General features: G+C 42.8%; 1 protein-coding gene across 5 annotated transcripts in view; it reads right to left on the reverse strand.

Moving 5' to 3' along the window:
- piezo1 (piezo-type mechanosensitive ion channel component 1) overlaps positions 1 to 19,205 on the reverse strand; it is a 337,749-nt gene that overhangs the window by 131,013 nt on the left and 187,531 nt on the right. For all 5 annotated transcript variants that reach the window (XR_009446804.1, XR_009446805.1, XM_059651724.1 and 2 more), the window contains exon 8: positions 4,829 to 4,997. Coding sequence is in view for 3 of the 5 variants with exons in the window: in XM_059651724.1 (XP_059507707.1) it covers positions 4,829 to 4,997 (169 nt within the window). In the remaining 2 variants the exon portion in view is untranslated. The remainder of the gene's footprint in view (positions 1 to 4,828; positions 4,998 to 19,205) is intronic.

The raw sequence follows: 19,205 nt of genomic DNA on the forward strand, positions 1-19,205 counted from the left end.
AAGCATTCCAACATCATTAGTCACCAGAAGCAGTGCTTATGATTCCCACACATTGCACCAGGGCACAAAAATATTGGAGTTTTTGAGGGCTGCTGCCAGAACAAATAATAATGTAAATTAAAAATTTACAGATGACCTAGTTTACTGATCACTGAATGCACAAACCTCCCTCGGTAATAAGGAATGTTCCACAATGAAAAAATGGAAACAACTGACAGGGAATCCAGCCCTTGACCTGTCCACATCTAAGATAATAAAGTGTGAAGCTGGATGAACACAGCAGGCCCAGCAGCATCTCAGGAGCACAAAAGCTGACGTTTCAGGCCTAGACACTTCATCAGAGAGGGGGATGGGGTGAAGGTTCTGGAATAAATAGGGAGAGAGGGGGAGGCGGACGAAGATGGAGAAAAAAGAAGATAGGTGGAGAGGAGAGTATAGGTGGGGAGGTAGGGAGGGGATAGGCCAGTCCAGGGAAGACGGACAGGTCAAGGAGGTTGGATGAGGTGAGTAGGTAGGAGATGGAGGTGCGGCTTGGGGTGGGAGGAAGGGATGGGTGAGAAGAAGAACAGGTTAGGGAGGCAGAGACAGGCTGGGCTGGTTTTGGGATGCAGTGGGGGGGAGGGCATGAGCTGGGCTGGTTTTGTGATGCCGTGGGGGGAGGAGACGAACTGGGCTGGTTTTGGGATGCAGTGGGGGAAGGGGAGATTTTGAAGCTGGTGAAGTCCACATTGATACCATTGGGCTGCAGGGTTCCCAAGCGGAATATGAGTTGCTGTTCCTGCAACCTTCAGGTGGCATCATTGTGGCACTGCAGGAGGCCCATGATGGACATGTCATCTAAAGAATGGGAGGGGGAGTTGAAATGGTTCGCGACTGGGAGGTGCAGTTGTTTATTGTGAACCGAGCGGAGGTGTTCTGCAAAGCGGTCCCCAAGCCTCCGCTTGGTTTCCCCAATGTAGAGGAAGCCACACCGGGTACAATGGATACAGTATACCACATTGGCAGATGTGCAGGTGAACCTCTGCTTGATATGGAAAGTCATCTTGGGGCCTGGGATGGGGTGAGGGCGGTGGTGTGGGGGCAAGTGTAGCATTTCCTGCAGTTGCAGGGGAAGGTGCCGGGTGTGGTGGGGTCGGAGGGCAGTGTGGAGCAAACAAGGGAGTCACGGAGCGAGTGGTCTCTCCGGAAAGCAGGCAAGGGTGGGGATGGAAAAATGTGTTGGGTGGTGGGGTCGGATTGTAGATGGCGGAAGTGTCGGAGGATGATACGTTGTATCCGGAGGTTGGTGGGGTGGTGTGTGAGAACGAGGGTGTTCCTCTTTGGGCAGTTGTGGCGGGGTTGGGGTGTTCTCGACCACTGTGGGGGGAAAATTGCGGTCCTTGAAGAACTTGGGCATCTGGGATGTGCGGGAGTGGAATGCCTCGTCGTGGGAGCAGATGCAACAGAGGCTGAGGATTTGGGAATAGGGGATGGAAGTTTTGCAGGATTGTAGGAGGTGTATTCTAGGTAGCTGTGGGAGTCGGTGGGCTTGAAATGGACATCAGTTACAAGCTGGTTGCCTGACATGGAGACAGAGGTCCAGGAAGGTGAGGGATGTGCTGGAGATGGCCCAGGTGAACTGAAGGTTGGGGTGGAAGGTGTTGGTGAAGTGGATGAACTGTTTGAGCTCCTCTGGGGAGCAAGAGGTGGCGCCGATACAGTCATCAATGTAACGGAGGAAGAGGTGGGGTTTGGGGCCTGTGTAGGTGAGGAAGAGGGACTGTTCCATGTAACCTACAAAGACGCAGGCATAGCTGGGGCCCATGCGGGTGCCCATGGCCACCCCCTTAGTCTGTAAGAAGTGGGAGGAATCGAAAGAGAAGTTGTTGAGGGTGAGGACAAGTTCGGCTAGGCGGATGAGGGTGTCGGTGCAGGGGGAACTGGTCGGGCCTGCGGGACAGGAAGAAGCGGAGGGCCTTGAGGCCATCTGCATGCGGAATACAGGTGTATAGGGACTGGACGTCCATGGTGAAAATGAGGTGTTGGGCGTCAGGGAATTGCAAGTTCTGGAGGAGGTGGAGGGCGTGGGTGGTGTCACGGACGTAGGTAGGGAGTTCCTGGACCAAAGGGGAGAAAATGGAGTCCAGATAGGTGGAGATGAGTTCGGCGGGGGCAGGAACAGGCTGAGACAATGGGTCGACCAGGGCAGGCAGGTTTGTGGATTTTGGGAAGGAGATAGAAACGGGCCGTGCGGGGTTGGGGAACAATGAGGTTGGAGGCTGTGGGTGGGAGGTCCCCTGAGGTGATGAGGTCATGAATGGTGTTGGAGATGATGGTTTGGTGCTTGGGGGTGGGGTCATGATCAAGGGGGCGGTAGGTGGTGGTGTTGGAGAGTTGGCGTTTGGCCTCGGCGATGTAGAGGTCAGTGCGCCATACTACCACTGTGCCACCCTTGTCTGCGGGTTTGATGGTGAGGTTGGGATTGGAGTGGAGGGAGCGGAGGGCTGCCCGTTCTGCAGGGGAGAGGTTGGAGTGGGTGAGAGGGGTGGAGAGATTGAGGCAGTTAATGTCTCGACGGCAGTTGGAGATGAAGAGGTCAAGGGAGGGTAGGAGGCCTGGGGGTGATGTCCAGGAGGAGGACTTGTGTTGGAAGCGGGTGAAGGGGTCAGTGGAGGGAGGGTTGGGTTCCCGGTTGAAGAAGTAAGCGTGGAGGCGAAGGCATCGGAAAAACTGCTCTATGTCCAAACGTGACTGGTATTCGTTGATGTGTGGCTGTAGGGGGACAAAGGTGAGCCCCTTGCTTAGGACTGACCGTTCGTCCTCAGTTAGTGGAAGGTCTGGGGGGATGGTGAAGATTCGGCAGGGCTCAGTGTGGCTCTCCCCTCTGGGGTTGCTGGCTGTGGAGGTTGTGGGCGGGGCGATGAGGTTGTGCAGCTTTTGTGCTCCTGAGAAGCTGCTTGGCCTGCTATGTTCATCCAGCTTCACACTATTATCTTGGATTCTCCAGCATCTGCAGTTCCCATTATCACCGGTCCACATCTGCTGCTTTCGATAAAACAGGTTTTTGAAAAAAATTTAAACAGGTGTGGGCATTATCACCAAGGCCAAGGTTTATTGTTGACCCTAATTGCCCTGAGAAGCTGGTAGATTGCTGCCTTCTTGAATCACTGCAGTCCATTTGGTGTAGGTATACTCATAGCACTGCTAAGAAGGGAATTCTGAGATTTTGATCCAGTGACATTGAAGAAAGTGATATACTTACAAGTCAGAATGGCCTATAGCTTGGAGGGGAACTTGCATGTGGTGTCATTCCTACATAGCTGTTGTCTTTGCCCTTTTAACTGGTAGAAGTAATAGGTTTGGATGGTGTTATCAAAGGAGCCATGAAGAGTTCAGCACTGCACCTTGTAGATAGTACACACTGCTGATATATGTTTGCAGCGAAAGGATTGAATGCTGAAGATGTTAGGTAAGGAGTCAATCGAGAGTGCTGCTTTGTCCTGCGTGGTGCCGAGCTTCTCAAGTGTTGTTGGAGCTGCAGCCATCCAAGCAAAGTGGGGAGTATTCCATCATACTCCTGACTTGTGCCTTGTAGATATTGTACAGGCTTTGGGGAATCAGGAGGTGCTTTGCTCACCACAAAATTCTGAACTGCTTTTTGCTCTTGGAGCCACTGTGTTTATGTGGTTGATCCACTTCAGTTTCTAGTCAACTTTAAACTTCAAGATGTTGATAGTGCTAGCTTCAGTGATTGTAATATCATTGAATATCAAGGGGAGATGGATAGGTTCTTATTTGCTAAAGATGGCTTTTGGCTGGCATACATTTGGCGCAAATGTTACTTGCTACAGATCAGATCAAGTCTGAATGTTTGCTTGCTACATACAGATATGATTGCAACTGTATCTGAGGAGTTGCAAATGGTGCTGAACATTGTGCATTTGTCAGTCAGCATCTTCATTTCTAACCTTATGATGCAGGAAAAGTCTTTGATGAAGCAGCTAAAGATTTTTGGGCCAAGGAAACAACCCAAAGGAATTCCTACAATGTTGTCATGGGACTGAGATGATTGACCTCTATCAATGACACAACATCTTCCTTTTGTGCTAAGTATGACACCAACCAATAGAAAGATTTCTCCAATTTCCATTGACTTTAATTCTGCCAGGGCTCCTCAATGTTCCAGTTGGTCAAAAGCTACCTTGATGTCTTTCTCACCTCACCTTTGGAATTCAGCTCTTTTGTCCATGATTGGACCAAAGCTATCATAAGGTCAGGGGCTGAATGGCCCTGGTGGATCCCAAACTGAGCTTCAGTGAGTAGATCATCACTAATTGCCATTTGAAAGCATTTACCACAATATCTTCTATCGCTCTGTCATGTTTTAATGGCACAGTCTTCCCAACAAAAGCTTTGCACAAACATGTTGATACTAGCCTGCAACTGGGCAGATGGTGTAAATTCAGTGTCAAAATCCAATTTTATGAATGCCAGCCCCAGCAATGTTATCCAACGTTCCTGCCTGGCCTGCATAACTTAACATCACCCAGGGAACTAGTTAACTATAAGCAATCAGCAACCTGTCCTGCACTTATTCTCCAGCTTTCCAAGACATTAATTACATCTATTATCTGAACAGAAGTTTAACTTTGAAACCTCTGGAAGCCATAATTCCGACACATTCATCATATTGAACTGTTAACAAAACTGGATCAGTCTCCAGCAGAATTCCTTTAATTTAAATTCAACAAGAACTCATTAAACTTGGGCCTAAGAACAATTCATATTCAACTGCTGTTGTTAGATGGCCAATGCGTGATGCTAGAATGTTAAATACATTTTCACTTACTGTCTGATAAGATATTTTTCTCTTCAGCTTCAGGAGCATTGCTATTATATAGTAAAGTAAAAGGAGGATTGCAGGATTTGCATACGCAGGCCACGCATGATTCACATTGAGTACCAGCTCATGAGGATTTGTACAGTTTGAATGGATAATATCCTTCAGGCCAAATAACCTGTTAATGAAAGAAAATAAATTATGACTTAACTGATCAGATGTCATATGATAAACAACCAATTTAGAGATGCACATCTAGATTGTACAATGTGTATTTATAAAAGCACTTAACAGAAGCTTTATAAAACAGAATTTTACACTGAGTCACATATTAAGGCAATTACCAACAGCTTTGTCCATTTAGTTATTCTAAGAAGCATCTTAAAGGAGGAATAAGAGGGGTGGGATAGAGGTTTAGAACGGAACTTCAGAGGTTAAGGTCTTGGCAGCTGAAACACAATGAATGATAGAACAGGCAAGTGCTAGCAGCGCGTTAGGCAATTATCAAGTCTAGAAATGGATGAAGTTTTAACAGCAGAAGAATTGAGCCTCAGGGTCAAGTTATGTAATGGTACAGAGATGGAAGGAGGCAGTCTTGGTGATGGGCCAGGCAAGTGTTTGGAAGGTCATCTCAAGGTCAAATAAAACAGCAAGGTTGTAAACAAAACTTGTTCAGCCAGGGAGTCAGTGGTTTGAGAACAGAGCTAAGAAACAGACCTAAGTAGTGGCTTCTGCAGTAAATTGTCCTTGTATCTGTGTATTTTAAAAAAATCTGAAGGAGTGACAAATGTAGACATGCTCAATAAACATAGGAGGAAAACTGTTGCATGCTGCCATTCAAAGAGTAGTGTGTTTCAGCTGAGCAGCACACAGCAAGAGAGAGTGATGGCCCAGGCACCTTGGCGGGGAGCAGCATTAATTATATTTTTATCTTTGGATTCTCTAGGATCTTATTTATGTGTTTAAAAATAATTGGTCTTTAAAAACTGATCCTGTGACCAGGTTGTACAGTCAATGAACAATAGAGATAAAATGATCAACAGAGTCAATTATGTGGGTGACTCTGTGATCAATCAAATTACTTCTAGATCTTTCAAACTACCAGAAGAGAAAGCATCTTTTTCAGAGTTCAGTTGAAACTTTGTGTGATGACTGAAAGTGTATAAAACCCTTGTTAACATCAACTGAATGTAATTCTTCAATATCAAAGGTGTGATGTGTGGGAGGGGAGGGTGGGTAGAGGAGGAACTGGGTTGTGCGGGGGGTGGGGGGAAGGGGGAAGTGAAGACTGAGAGAGAGTTAGGTGCAGGACTTCAGAGGTTTTTAAAAAAATGAGCACCAGGAGACATCTGACCAGAGGTGGCATTGCTAGAGATGTTTGCTTTGATAGGGAAGTCTGCAAATGTAGGTCATTGAAAGAGATATGCAGGGACAGTAAATAGAAGGTTCAATAAATCTCAGCACTTATCTGAATCTTTGAAATGGCAAATTAACCAAACAGTTAATCTCCCAGTCTTTGGTAAACCTTTTGACTTGAGTTTATCAGGAGTATGAATATTATGGAAGTAGAGAGATATGATGTTAGGAAAAAACAGAGTTAACGTTTCGGGTCCGGTCAACATTCCTCAAAACCGAACCAGAAACTGTATCTTTTTCTTCACAGATCCTGCCAGATCTGCCGAGCTTTTCCAGCAACTTTGTTTTTGTTCCTGATTTACAGCATCCGCAATTCTTTTGGTTCTTATATGATGTTAAGAATTGAGTTTAGAGTATAATTAACTGAATTCATCATTTTTAAAGTGTTTTAACCCAAGTATTCAAGAAAGTATATTCATTATTAATAATTTTTGATATTTACGTCGAAAAACCTTGTCAATTAATTCTTCAGTAAATAACCAAGTTGTCAGATTCTAAACAAAATAACAATAAAATTGTTTTTGTACTCTATTGAGATCAAAACAATTGATATAAAGATTCTGAGTTCATAGAATGTGATGGGAGTGCTGAATATTGGCTTAAGTTAACAGGAATTCATGGTGAATTTCCCTATCCTGAAAAATACTTAGATGGCTCTGTTATTTGCAAAGACTCTTCTAGAGAGTGAAGATTTGTCACAAAGGTCCACTAACAACTGACTGAGCATCAGTTCAATACATTAGGAGTATTGAGGTTAGAGATAAAAGAAGGGGCTGAAAAAGTAGAGATGTTTCATACAATAGTACAGCATATGGGAATTGGAAGAAGCAAAAAGGTTAAGCCAAGGCCAACGCAGGTTGAATTGGCTAGGATTTAACTGTAATTCACACAGCTTGAAATCGAAAAAGAGAACCATGAAATAAGACTCCAATTAGAAAGAGAAGGAAAAGGAAAGAGAAATAAACAAAGCCAAACTTGAAAGAACACAGCAAATGGAGTTTAAACCGCTTGAGTCAGAGACTCAAAGAAAAACAGTAATGAGAGGAAAAATTACAGGGAAAGAGAGTTTTGGTGAGATAAAGAAATCAGACAATATGAACAGGCTGAAGAAAAGCTTAAAATATGGGATGAAGGAGAAATTAAATGTTCAGACAATGAATCTATTCCATTCCAAGTTTTGATTTGACACAGAATCTTTGCCAAGGGCCTAAATTGACTTAGAATGTAGTTGAGGGATATTTTGTTTTGCTCAAGTTAATCCCACACAAAACAGGAATTCTTATTTTTGCAAAGTGCTTTGGTGAGTAAAGTTTTGGATGTTTGTTCAAGTCTTTTGGAAGAGAAGTCTTTGAATGATGAAACAGTTAAAAATGCAATTCCTTGTGCATATGAGCTGGTTCTTAATGCATATCAATCAAGATTTTGTATCGTCAGGAAAAATAAACCGTACCAGACAGTCACAGAATGTGTGGATCAGAGAGGGAGAGAGAGAGAGACAGAGAGAGAGAGACGTTGTGGGATCACTGAAATGGTTCAATCAAACGAGCTGAATTTTTTTAAAATGTGAGGGAGGTCATGACCTGGAATATTTTAGGAGCACTGTTCCAGTTGCTACTTAGGTTCAGTTGGTGGATTGGAAAGTTTACAAAAGCAGGGAAACTGCATTTTTAGATGGTGAAATGGTATCTCACATAAACAGTTCATAAACATTCAATATCCATTTACAAATCCACAGCAAGCTGGAGAAATTGAGCAGCTGGAAAAAGATCTAGATTGAGGGAAGAAAGGGCGGCGGTTATAGTTAATAACGATGATATTGAAAATAAAACTGCTGTAAAGATATCCATATGTTTTCATTGTGATTAGCCAAGGCATTTGTTGGTTTCTTTAGTGTTTAAAAAACCGTATTGAGATTTTCTTTTCCCTTATCATTTTAAAAAGTTCTATACTTTCTGGGTTGTTTGATAAAATTGTTCTATTGTAATCACCGGGGAGCATTTTATGGGCAGTAGGTAAGAAAGAACTGACATACAGTAACAACTGCAAATTTTCAAGGTCCAGACAGGTTTAGGTAATCTGTCACACGAGTCACAAAAGGTTAATAATGAAGGTGTAGCACATAATGAAGGTGGCTAATGGGATGCTTTTGTTTTATGATAAATGGAAGTGAACATAAAAGCAGTGATATAATACCCAATTATAGAGGGCAGTGTAAGACCGTATCTCAAATATCATGTGCAGTTTTGGCCTCTTTATAGAACAGAGGATGTAAATGTGTTGGAGACAGTTCAAAGGAGTTTTATTTGATTGATTCCTGGAATGAGTGGTTTGATTTTTGAGGAGACTCTGGACAGACTGGATTTGTTCCCATTGGTATTTAGAAAAATGAAGGATAACTTGATTGAATTTTACGAAATCCTGCATAGTCTTAGAAAGGTGGATGTGGAAAGGGTGTTTCTCCTCTGGGTGGGTGCACAATTAGGGGATACCGCTTTGCCCTTTCATAACAGATAGGGAGAAGCTTTTCTTGTTCATAGGCTCTGAAACTCAGAAGATGGTGGAGGCACGGTCATTGAATATTAATAAGCTGAAGGTAGATACATTTTCCTGCTTAATAGGAATCCAGAGTTATTGAGAGTGAATGGTGAAGCAAATTCAAAAAACTAACAGATCAGCCATGATCTTATTAAATGGTGGAGCAGGCTTGCGGGGCTGAATGGTCTACTTCTGCTCCTATTTCATAATTGCCCAATCCAATTTACCTTGCACTTTAGCATAGCTGACACAATGAAAGGAAAGACTATTTTCAAGGAGAGAAAACTTGAAACATCGGAATTGCCAGATAAGAAGAAAAAGTTCAGGTAATATTAGTTGTCTTCTAGCATCTTGGTAGTTGCAATGATTACAGCAATGTGATTAATCATGGCAGTTAGGACCAATTCATCCTTAATCATCACAGTTGTGAAAACTTTTGAGAATCATAGGCTCAAAGTTACTTGCTATCCCCACCAGGCTACATTTATACCCTAAATTGTGGTCTCGCAAAAAGCTTATTCTGCTGCTTCTTAAAGTAAAACATATTCATAAGCAGTATTATATATTACATTATATTATATTTTATATGAGCAGTATGTCAAAATACACTGAAGCTCAGTTATACCCAAATCCATGATATTGTTCAGGTCACACATACACTCCAGGGTTACAGGAATGGAGCACTTCATGAATTTGACTTTCATTCATTGCATTGTAGTATCATAAATGCAACAACAGTTCTCTACGAAGCAAGCCAGTGTCAGCTTTCCAAACTTTCTTCAGCAAATCTTAAAAGGATGGAAGTGTAAACTTGCAGAAAAGATTATATACATTTGTTTTAAGAAAAGGATACCATTTTACAAAAACAATGTCTTTATTTCCTAATAACTAAGTGGTGGTCACCATTCAAAACCTAGAATGACCACTCCACCATTTCAGAGATCACAAAGTGTGAAGCTGGATGAGCACAACAGGCCAAGCAGCATCTTAGGAGCACAAAAGCTGGCGTTTCAGGCCTAGACCCTTCATCAGTAAAGCTTTTCTGATGAAGGGTCTAGGCCCGAAACATCAGCTTTTGTGCTCCTGAGATGCTGCTGGGCCTGCTGTATTCATCCAGCTCCACACTTTGTTATCTCGGATTCTCCAGCATCTGCGGTTCCCATTAGCTCTGATCACTCCACCATTTCAGTATTGTTTTAAAATTCATTCAGGGGTGTGGGCTTCTCTGGTACAGCCAGTACTTATTGCCCATCCCTAGTTCCCCTGGGGAAGGTGGTGAGTTTCTTTCTTGACCTACTGAAGTCTATTTGGTATAGTTATACCCAGGACAGCTGGGAGAGAGTTCCAGGGTTTTGACCCAATGACAGTGAAGCAATCATGATGTACTTTTGAGTCAGAACGGAAAGTGGCTGGGAGCAGATGTTGCAATTGTCCTTCTAGATGGCAATGATCATGGATTTGGTAGTCTAAGGTGCCCTGATGAATTTCTGCAGTAAATCTTGCAGATGGCTACTATTGAATATTGTACATTGCCGCTACCGAGCAGTGGTCCATGGTCTATAGCACAGAAAATAGATCAATCATGTTCAATGTGTTAGCCAGGGAATATTTGTGAAATATGAATACCTATCTCACAACGATGAAGCTAAAATGGAATAAACCTAGCCTGTACGCTTCAAAATAAATACTGAGAAATAAAACGATAAAGAAACAATATACACAAGGAAATGAAACCAAGATAATTACATAATGGAATACACAACAACTATATATTGTTTAAGATTCATTCATGATCTATGACATCATGAAATGCTTTTCCCTATTTTACTGCTTTATAATTTCATGGTTTTTCATTCTGAACTAATTCAAAAGATAAGGGCATGCAAGGATTTTATAGAACTGGAATCACAGTGATATCAGCAATTATTTTCAAAACGAGTCACAAGATGGCACTATTGAAAAGCATACAGTCCCATTTGAAAAGGTAGACAATTACATTTTGTTCACAAGAATACATTTCAAGCATAAGTACATAACAGTGTGCACAATGATTTCAATTATGCAATTCAACTCAAAATGGTCCCGAGTAGACAAAAGTGGATCATGTATTGGGTATAAAGTAAATGTGTCCTAGATGACAGACAGAGAATTCAAGTTTCAGGCTGGAGGAAGGTATGTTACCCGTGGCCAGTAACGGGATCCATGTTTTTCCCAAGGTATAAACAATCTGGATCTGGGTGTGCATGGGACAATTTCAAAGATAATTGGTGACACTAAACTTGGACAAACTGTAAACTTTGAGGAGATCACACAGCACACGTTCCAAAAGGGCAATGACAGGTTGGTGGAGTGGGAGGATAGGTGGCAGATGAGTTAAACATAGAGAAGTAAGTGGTGATGCATATTGGTCAGAAGAACATTGGAAGATAACAGGGGCAAACATTTTGGAGAGGGTGCAGGAGCAGAGGAACCTGGGTATATATGTGCTCAGATCATTGAAGGTGGTAGGACAGGCAGTGAGAGTGATAAATAACAGTGTTCCTAGCTTTATTAATAGGAACATAGGACACAAGAGCAGGGATATAACATTGAATTGGTGCAAGTCTCTCGTTAGATCTCAGCTAGAGTATTGTGACACCCAGAACTGACACATTAGAGGAAAGATGTGAATGCTCTGCAAAGAATGCAGAAATAGTTTCCAAGAATGGTTCCAGGAATGAAAAACTTCAGGTATTAGGAGAGATTGAAGAGGTTGGAGACAGTTCTTCAAACAGAGAAAGCCGAGGGGGGATCTGGTAGAGGTTTTTAAAGTCATATGCAGACTGGACAGAGTTGATAGGGAGAAGTTGTTCGTGCTTGTAAAAGGGGGGCATGGATTCACAGTGAAATGGGAACAATGCAAGGGTGATGTGAGAAAAATTGTTTTCACACAGTGAGTAGTTAGAGTATGAAATGCACTTCCTGGAAATGTGATGGCGATAGGTTCAGTTGAGGTATTTAAAACGGAATTGGATGATAATTTGGATCGTAATGGTTTTTACAGATTTGGGAACACAGCAGGAGATTGACACTAGGCAGCAGAGAGACAATGGGCCAAATGGCATCCTTCTGCACTGTAACAATGCTGTAATTCTTTGAAGTCCATATATCGTCATGGAAATGACTACATCATGGCCAGAATCATCCAGCTTTAGGCACAGTCAGATCATTTTGTCCAAGTTTTTAAAGCAGACAACAGGACAGAAGGAGCGAGAAACCACACGGCCAGGCATGAAGTAGATTGCAACAAACGTCTTGTTTATTTACCCCAAAAAGCTTTTGAATTGAGAGATTTGTGAATTGTCTGGGGGGAGAAGTGACCTTCTGACCAATGATAAATATAATTTTACATTTTATGACAGCCAGTCAAGAGATCTTATCAGATTGTATGCAATGAATAACATTTCTGATAGGCTCTGCAGGAGCTGTCATCTAAAAGTAATAAAATATTGTTTAGTTCTTGATAACAAGCCAGTTTTATAGCTAAGTCAAGGGCATCTATAATGCACCAGATGAAGTGGTTTCTTCAAAAGAATGATGATAAGAAATTGAACAGAGTTTTCATCACCTTTAGACCTCTCACGCTGCTCAATAAATGCATTCCAATGTGGTAAAGGAAAAAAAATCAACGGCAAATAATATGGCACTGAGCCACTCAGTGTAACTACTGACAGAAGCTAATGAATCAGCAGTTATGGAAAAGAAACCCAACCACCTCTCTTTCCAGATGTAATTGTAAAACAGCCTCAAGGCAGTCCTACGAGCAAGATGCAGCCAAATAGACCAATCAGGTGCTGTTGTTCCCGTAATCTGCTCAAAACATTGTTCTAACAAGGTCCTACTAGGTGAACAAGAGCAGCCAAAAGTGACTCACTCCTCTGATTATATTTCTCCCTGTTCGGAAACATTTTTTTGTTTGCTTCAAATAGATGCCAACTGCCCAGCTGACATTAAAGATTTCCATCTGAGAAACAATGCTTGCAACAAACAAGGACCATACTTTCACAGAAGTGAGCTAAACTTGCATGAATTTGAATAGTCCAGACTGATTTCAGTTGTATGCTGTTAACTGAACCGAGCCAGCCAGCTCCTGACACATTGGACTCAGTGCTTATCCACTAAGTGGTATCGAGAGTCAACAACCATGACTTTGATTTTTAAATCTTTGATGTATACGGTGGGATATAATTTAAATAAAACTTCCCAAGCTCCTGCCTGACATTAAACCTGATTCACTACCTACTGTAGAAATGGTCCTACCCTGCTTGTGTGGACAAAACAGCTCCATTATACAGGCTCTGTTTATAGTATGCAGCTCATCAGTGACATACAAGAGGAGGTCCGGCTCGAGTAAATATCTGTGCTGCTGCAACGCAAACAAATTGACGATTGGTGCAGCTAGTTTGAAAATTGTTTTCAGTTATACTGTTGGGCGCAGAGCCTTCGCAGTGTCGTGGTTAGGTATCGTTTATTAAGTACCAAACATTTATTGACATCCTGTGGAATGTATTAAATTGGATGAAGATTGACATCAATGATGGTGGAGGCCTCAAGAGGTGGAGGAGATGGATTATCCACTCAGCACTTCTGGCCAATCAATGTTGCTAATGTTTCAGGATTGTCTTCACACTCTGATGTGCTGGGCATCCCCCACCATTGAGGATGGGATGTTTTTGAAGCCTCCTTTCTGAATTCAACTCCAAATGAATCCCAAGTATCCTTTCTGTACTTTTTACATCTCTGATGTTTCCTACCTCTGTTGTCACTCTTTACCCTCTCAGCTTTTTGATAATGCAAAACACAGCAGACTTCTGTCAAATTTATCAAACATTTTCGTCGACACATTTTCTTGATTTGGTTTATTTATTGTCACATGTATTTTTGTTACAACGTACGCTGCAAATTGTACAGTGTCACCATGCTCCAGCTCCATTTTAATATGCAGAAAAATAAACCAAAACATAGAACATAGAGGAAAAAAAATTCGAAAAAGAAAGGATAAAAATATTCTACATTATAGTCCTGGTTAAGTGCTCCGCCACAGGACACAGGCCTGGTGACCAGGCATGACTCCCCTTTGCTGTGCTGCAGATGGAGCGAAAGTTGCCACGCTTTCAGCCCCATCTTGCCGACACCACTGCCCTCATTACAATGAGTCCTTGCTGGACCTGGCTATTGCAGGTGTCACCGATGCTGTCGGGGCCTGCACTGGCCCAAACATGACTCCGCCGCCATTACGAGTCCAATTCGTGCCCACTTCACCGATGCAGCCACTGCCAGCGTTGCTGGGTCTCATACTGCTGGGTCCAAACATGCCTCTGCGACCACCTCCATGAAACCCAAACTCACTTCCAATGCCACTGCAGTCTGCATCAGGCCCCTCCGAGACTGCGCTCACTGAGAGTCCACGCCGGTCCCACTCCAAGTCTGTGCTGGGCTCGCTCCAGCCCGTGCAGAGCTTGCTCCAGGCCCACTCTGAGTCTGTGCTGGGGTCGCTCCAGCTCGCGCCGGGCCCACTCCAGGCCCGCTCAGAGTCCGTGCTGGGCTCGCTCCGGCCCAGTCCGAGTCCACTCCAGGCCCGCTCTAAGTCCGTGCTGGGCTCACGCCAGGCCCGCTCCGAGTCTCTACTGAGTTCGCTCCAGTCCGCGCAGGGCTCGCGCCAGGCCTGCTCCGAGTCCATGCTGGGCTCGCTCCAGCCCGCTCTGAGCCCACTCCAGGCCCGCTCCAAGCCCGTGCTGGGCTCACGCCGGGCCTGCTCCGTGTCTGTGCCGAGTTCACTCCAGCCCTCGCAGGGCTCGCACCTGGCCCACTCTGAGTCCGTGCTGGGCTCACTGAGTCTGCGCTGTGTTCGCTCCAAGTCAATTCTGGGCCCAATGTGAGTCCACATGGGGCTCGCTCCACGTCCGTGCTGTGCCCCTGTGAGCCTGCACTGCGCCCACTCCAGTCCACGCTGGGCTCATTCACTGCTGCTAACGGCGTCATCACGACCGAGTTCTCCAACAAGGGGTAGGTAAAATAAAAGAAGAAAAGTAAAAAGAAAACGAGAGAGAGAAGAAAAGAAATGAAAAGTGAATGGAGCGGACAATCCTGACTGGCTCCCATCATCAGACCTGTGTGAACTGTGATTAACCATACTGTCATTTTCAGAAGGCAAATGGCACCAGTACAGAATTTGCAGACTTAAATATTTCAATGATTACAATCAGTGAAGAATAAGCCTGACTCAGTTCTGAATTGAACTGCCTGAAAATACACACGACTAGTTCTCTGTGGCATGCAGGGAGCCAATGGGCTGGATTTTCTGGTCAGCAGTGAAGCAATACTCCTCGTCATTAATTTAAAAGATCAAGTGACATTTAAGTTGAATTTCTCCATTTATGACAGCACTTTAAATCTGATATTAAATCAAAATGTTACTTTGGTGCACAGCAACTGATCACTTGGAAGTATTTGCACACAGAAAACCTGGGAGTTAAAAACAATTAAGAGGAGATTAGATTCCCTAGAGTGTGGAAACAGGCCCTTTGACCTAACAAGTCGACACTGCCCCTTGGAGCATCCCTCCCAGACCCTGAGCCAGACCCAGACCCAGACCCATCCCCCCCACCTCCCCATCACCCACACACCCCTGAACACTACGGGCGATTTAGCATGGCCAATCCACCTAGCCTGCACATCTTTGGACTGTGGAAGGATACCGGAGCACCCGGAGGAAGCCCACAGAGACACAGCAAGAATGTGCAAACTCCGCACAGACAGTCGCCTGAGGCTGGAATCGAACCTGGGTCCCTGGCGCTGTGAGGCTGCAGTGCTAACCACTGAGCCACCGTGCCACCCTAATTAATATTCACCTCTTTTCATTTACATTTCAGATAGTGAAATAAAATATTGGGTTGTAATAGAATTTGAATTTCAAAAGTTTGATTATTTAAAAATTGAATTTTTATTGCTAACACAATGAACACTTAGCTAATTAGGACCAGTGAGACTGTTTAGCAATAACTAAATTATCTTGTTAAAATCACAATTATTCCTCAGTCAATGAGTCTAACATTTTCAAGGGTTTTTATAGTGAGACTGACAGTATAAGGTTGGAAGTTATCATCAACTTTTTGATTTCCCATAATGGCAGTCAACAGTGCTGGCCCTGGAGAAAAGTAGAATCACTTTTGGCCACTTGTTAATTTCCATATTTTCCTACATGTGCGGATTCCAGAGGTCACAGCAGTTTCAATGAAATTATGAAAGGCAACGCTGACAATTTCACCGTCACATGATTGCAAAATCCTCACTGGAGAAGAGGGAATGTGAGAAAATAGGCCAGAAAAGTAATTAGCAATTGTCAACATACATTAAAAGGCCAAAGTTCAAGCGGCTCACTTCTGTGAAACACTCCGAACTTACTGAAATACCATATACTTCAGTAGTAAAATGTATAAGGAATTAAATTTCAGTCAGAGCTTAAATTTCTTTCCTAGACATTTCACATTCCAGTGGCCGTTTAGCAGTTTCATTTATTCAGGATCTAAGTAGATTAATAGGTTTTCAGCCAGTTGGCTGTTTATATAGACAACATTCCAACTCAACGAAGAAAGGTTTGAAAATGGAGAGCAGCATTTATACTATTGCATTATAGCAAAACTGGTTTAAAAAAAGAACAGCTGATACTTCCACCAGGTAGGTAAACAAATTGTCCAATTCTAAACACCCGTTGCCTTTGCAAATACATTAAAATGTGTTTTATTTTTCTGAGAAATTCCTTTTTAATTAATTCATCCCTCAATTACAACTGATCTCAGCAAAATAAAGTTCACATTTGAATTGTGAACGTTTCATCCAATTTTAAATTCTAAGTTGGAAATTTGTTAATTGCAAATGCTGGGCTTTTTAAACAGGACTCACCATGGTGGCATGAAGATCCTTTAGGGCTGTAAATAACCATCTCACCTGTTATCTAATGTATTTAGGTCAGATTATTTTATCCACCTAATTTATCCCTTTCGTTGCCTTAGGGATGTTGTTTATCAACCAACTTTCTCCTTCAGAAATTTGAGTAGGTTGATCTTTGATGTAAACCTCTTCATGACTGTCATCACTATTCAATATTTTATGGATTCAGCACCTGTGCTATTACTCACTAATTATGAGAACTGTTCAGACTGCATTCACATATTTAAACTGAGAAGCCATCACTGCTGTACACATTATTTTTGGTGAAATTGTCTTTGTCCTCTAAAAATCATTGTTAAACCTGTATCATTTTTCATTAAATAACCTAAGCTTAATGTGTCCAACCACTTGTGGTTAGGTACAGCAAATCAGATGAAAAGTTTAATTTACCTTTGCATACTCATTCACTAGTTGTGTAAAAAGATTATACATGGAGTAAAGCAACAAAATTCTTGGAATTTCACGAGTAATGTTCCAAAAATTTAAAAGGCATGGGATGGGGGGAGCAGAGGTGTGTTTGGTGGCCATCACCAAGGAGAAGGCGCTGGAAAAAACTGACAGGTCTGAAAGTGGATATATGCCCTGCACTAGATGGACTACACCCCAGGATTCTGAAGAAGACAGCCTAAGAGATAGTGGAGGCATTAGTGGTGATCTTTCTGAAATCACTGGAGTTAGGGAGGGTCCCAGAGGACTGGAAAATCACTAATGTAACCCCCCTCCCCCACCCTTTAAGGAGGGAGTAAGGCAAAAAATAGAAAATTACAGGCTGGTAAGCCTGATCTCAGTCGTTGGTAAGATTTGAGTCCATTGTGAAGGATGAGTTTTCTGAATACTTGGAAGTGCATGGTAAAATAGGGCAAAGCCAGTACAGTTTCATCAAGCGGAGGTCATGCTTGACAAATCTGTTAGAATTCTTTGAGGAGGTAATGACAGGTTGACAAAGGAGAGCCAATGAGTGTTATCCACTTGGACTTCCAGAAGGCCTTTGACAAGGTGCCGCACAGGTGGCTGCTGAGCAAAATAAGGACCCATGGTATTAGAGGCAAGGTACTAGCATGGATAGAAAGTTGGCTGTCTGGCAGAAAGCAGTGAGTGAGGATAAAAGTTTCATTCTCAGGATGGCAGCTAATGAATAGTGGTGTTTCACAAGGGTCAATGCTGGGACCACAACTTTTCACTTGATACATTAATGATCTAGATGAAGGAGCTGAGGGCATTTTGGCTAAGCTTGCAGATGATACAAAGATAGGTGGAGTGATAGATAGTATTCAGGAGTTGGGGAGGTGCAGAAGAATTTAGACAGGTTAGGAGTATGGGCAAAGAAGTGGCAGATGGAACACAACATGTGAAAGTGAGACATCATGCACTTTGGTCCGAAGAATAAATGCATAGACTATTTTCTAAATGGGGAGAAAATTCAGGAATCTGAAGCACAAATGGACTTGGGAGTGCTAGTCCAGGATTCTCTGAATGTTAAATTGCAGGTTTAGTAGTAATTAAGAAGGCAAATGCAATGTTGGCATTTATTTCAAGAGAAATTGAATATAAAATCAGGGATGTACCTCTGAGGCTTTGTAAGGCTCTGGTCAGACCACATTTAGAATTTTGTGAGCAATTTTGTGCCCTATATCTCAGGAAGGATGTATTGGCCCTAAAGCAGGTCCAGAGGAGGTTCAGAAGATCAATCCCAGGAACAAAGGCTTAACATATGAGGGACATTTGAGGACTCTGGATCTATATTCAATGGAGTTTAGAAGGATGTGGGGGGATCTAATTGACACTTACAAAATATTGAATGGCCTGGAAAGAGTGGATGCAGGGAAGATGTTTCCATTGGTAGAAGAAACTAGGACCCTTTAGAACAGAGAGTGGTGAATCTTTGGAATTCATTGCCATAGAAGGCTGGGGAGGCCATTGAGTATATTTAAAACAGAGATGTTAAGGGGATCAAAAATTACAGGAATAAGGCAGGAGAATGGAGTTGAGAAATTTATCAGCTATCATTGAATGGTGGAGCAGACTCAATGGGCCAAATGGCCTAGTTTTTGCTCCTTTGTCTTATGGTCATACAAAAATTCCATTTTCCTTTCGCTGAAGGGATGTAGGCATTGCTAACCACCATTCATTCTCAACTTCAAATTGCCCAGTGGGCAGTTATGCCTCAACTACTTTGCTATGGATCTGGACTCACATGAGGCTAGACCAGATAAGGATGGCAGCTTTCCTTCCCTGATGGTCATCAATGAACTAGATGGGGTTTTATGGTCATTAACCCCTTTATGGTAACATGATTCTCTTCAGGCTTTTTACTGGAAAGGTTTTTACTGAAGTCAAATCTCACCATTATAACTTGAGATTTGATCCCTGTTTATCTGCAGGTTAACCTCGGTTCTGAATTGTTATATGCAATGGTATTATGATTAGACCACTGCCTCCCCTGGCC

This window comes from Stegostoma tigrinum, chromosome 16, assembly GCF_030684315.1.
Source record: "Stegostoma tigrinum isolate sSteTig4 chromosome 16, sSteTig4.hap1, whole genome shotgun sequence".
Classification (NCBI taxonomy): Eukaryota; Metazoa; Chordata; class Chondrichthyes; order Orectolobiformes; family Stegostomatidae; genus Stegostoma; species Stegostoma tigrinum.